The following is a 3035-nucleotide window of genomic DNA, read 5'->3' on the forward strand; positions in this document are numbered from 1 at the left end:
TCATGAACCCTTGATAATTTATAAATTATTATTATTATTTTATCATACACTGCCCGACATCTCCCTTCACCAACTTTACTGTTGTCCATCCCCCAGGGAGGAGGTTATATGTAGATCTTGTAATCGGTTCCCCCTTTCTACCCCACCCTCCTGGTATCACCACTCTCACCACTGGTCCTGAGTGATTCATCTGTCCTGGATTCCCTGTGTTCCCAGTTCCTTTCTGTACCAGTGTATATCCTCTGGTCTAGCCAGATTTGTAAGGTAGAATTGGGATCATGATAATGGTGGTGGGAGGAAGCATTTAAGAACTAGAGGAAAGTTGTGTGTTTCATCGATGCGACACTGCACCCTGACTGGCTTGTCTTCTCCCCGCTACCCCTCTGCAAGGGATGTCCAGTTGCCTACAGATGAGTGTTGGGTCCCTACCCTGCACTCCCCCTCATTCCTGATGATATGATTGGGCTCTGCTTTTAAGGATATTCAAAAAGGGTGAGACAACCAGTCATTCCGTGGGAGAAAGTCAGGGCAAATGCAGTCTTGCAAACCTGGTCTACAGGGTCGCTGCGAATCAGCATTGACTCCATGGCATTGAGTTCAGTTTGTGATGTCTTCTCTGGCCCATAGGAACAGGTATCATTCCCAGCCAAGTCTGGATCTTTATTTTTTTGTGATCTTGTTTTGTGTTTTTGTGTGATTTTGTGTTTTGTATTTTTCCTTGGGGTAGACTCCTCACCTGCATGAAGAAATCTTGACTGCTCATTATTCAGTGGGGCACTGATTCAAGACTTCTGTTTTCTCTGCTTCAGTGCTCTGTGCTGCAGACTTTAGCTTTCTTTGTCTTCTTGAACCCTTTCGTTTCCTCAACTCAAGGGTTCCATTTGGTTCTGAGTTCTTCCCCCGCCCCATTAGGATTTCTTTCAAGGTATAAAGCTCGGGCAATTATGGAATCACTTTTATTTCCTGTTCTGGGATTACTTTTGTCATCTGGTGTCTACTTCCTTGAAAATTGTTCATTGTATATTTTGTCTAGTTTTTGTTTCTGTTCTAGGTTGGAAGTATAAGTGGCTCATTAGGTGATATACTGGTATTTATATCAATGCTTTTGCCTTTTCTCTAAAGTCAGAAACTTTTGCTAAAATCAGATTATGTTCTGAAGTCTAGTATTGGGAAGGAATGAAAGCAAGATGGTGGTGTGATGTATGTGTTCATATAAGCCTTTGCTGGTTTGAGGAGATAGAATGTTGAATTTGTGGCTTCCTATTTCCAGTCCTTCTGGCTTCATAGAAACCACCAATATAGAAATTATAAGTAAGAATATTAAAAAGTAAGCAAATGAGAAATATGGAGACAGTGGAAATAGAACTATTGGATCAAGGAAATTATAGGAATTAAAGGTGACATTTAAATTTAGCATTCATTTTTATATAAACGTAGAATTAAAATGAACAACATAGAAAAACTTGTATATAACTGTTTAGTGTCATACGCACTTTTTGATCTAGGTTCTATAATTAATTTTAATGACCATATAGAACTGGGACACAATATTTGTGATTAAAAGGTTTATCAAGGAAGTGAACTGGTTACAATGCAGGTGAGTAATGCTCAGTACACAGTTCTTTAGTCAGGACAAGTTACAAAGTTGAGGGCTGCTGCTAATGCCCAAAGAGCATGCTGCTCTGAAGTGAGCCTTAACCAGAAGGCAAAAAGCTCAAGCTCCGAGTCAGCAAACCCAGCTCCCTGAAATAGTGCCCAGAGGCACCCTTACCCGACTCACCAAACCAGCCTCATGCCCCAAAGCAAACTTTACTTGTTCTGTGGGCTGAAAGTCCACTACTACTCTGTGTCGTGCTCTGCTGCTTCTCTGATGTCACTTCTATCTTCTGGATCAAGGAGGTTCACTGCACAGGAATCTCAGGGTCCAGAGGATGTAGTCCACCCCTCCATCTTGCAAGTAATATGGTCCCCCATTATGCTTCTGAGAGGATTCATATACCCAACAGGATGGCAGTCACAGTGAATCCTGTTAACAATTGGGAAAGGGAGTTGGTGGGAGTTACAGAGGCTGTGGCTGGAAGAGCTACATTAAGTACTTCATTGTGTGCTAAAATTCTTTTATATGTTGGTGTGCATCTTTTAATCACCATGTATACTTGTTTATAAGCTGAGTTTTTCAGCAGTAGTTTTTGTGGTAAAATTAGGTGACTCAGCTGATATTCGGAACAGCTTATACTCAATTATGTATGGTACTATTTAGCTCATTATTTTCATGTTATTTCCTGTGCCTTGAAAATACATGATTGTTTGTACCCCCTCTTTCTTCTGCAGCTTTTCACAGATGGAATCACAAATAAACTTATTGGCTGCTATGTGGGTAACACAATGGAGGATGTAGTCCTGGTGAGAATTTACGGCAATAAGACTGAGTTGTTGGTTGATCGAGATGAGGAAGTGAAGAGTTTTCGAGTGCTGCAGGCACATGGCTGTGCACCACAACTCTACTGTACCTTCAATAATGGACTGTGCTATGAATTTATACAGGGAGAGGCCCTGGATCCAAAGCATGTCTGCAATCCAGCCATTTTCAGGTACATTTCTTTCTTTAATTACTTCATTTTGAAAATGTTAATTATGCTAATAAAATATTTTTCATATGCTTTAAGTGCTGATAGTTGATATTTGCTTTTGCTCATGCACTGAGATTGCTAAGTGAAATTTGTGCTATACTAAAATGGCTGCATTAATTTTTAAAAATATGTACTCCAATTGCTTGAGGAATTTTAATGATTTAGAGCAGCGGTTCTCAACTTGTAGGTCGCGACCCCTTTGGGGGTCGAACGACCCTTTCACAGGGGTCTCCCGATTCATAACAGTAGCAAAATAACAGTTATGAAGTTGCAACAAAAATAATAATATGAATGTCGGGGGTTTTAATGGAGAGAAAATGTTTTGAGAAACGATGTACAAATGCGCTTTACACAATTGATGTGTGTATGGATTGGGATAACAGTTGTATGAGCCCCTAATAAAAT

General features: G+C 40.2%; 1 protein-coding gene across 1 annotated transcript in view; it reads left to right on the plus strand.

Moving 5' to 3' along the window:
* Positions 1 to 3035, plus strand: part of ETNK1 (ethanolamine kinase 1) — a 67406-nt gene that overhangs the window by 16047 nt on the left and 48324 nt on the right. Inside the window, exon 2 of the mRNA XM_004699977.3 lies at positions 2332 to 2591. Within this exon, the coding sequence (XP_004700034.1) occupies positions 2332 to 2591 (260 nt within the window). The remainder of the gene's footprint in view (positions 1 to 2331; positions 2592 to 3035) is intronic.

This window comes from Echinops telfairi, unplaced genomic scaffold, assembly GCF_000313985.2.
Source record: "Echinops telfairi isolate 266 unplaced genomic scaffold, ASM31398v2 ScPeMD7_21;HRSCAF=78, whole genome shotgun sequence".
Classification (NCBI taxonomy): Eukaryota; Metazoa; Chordata; class Mammalia; order Afrosoricida; family Tenrecidae; genus Echinops; species Echinops telfairi.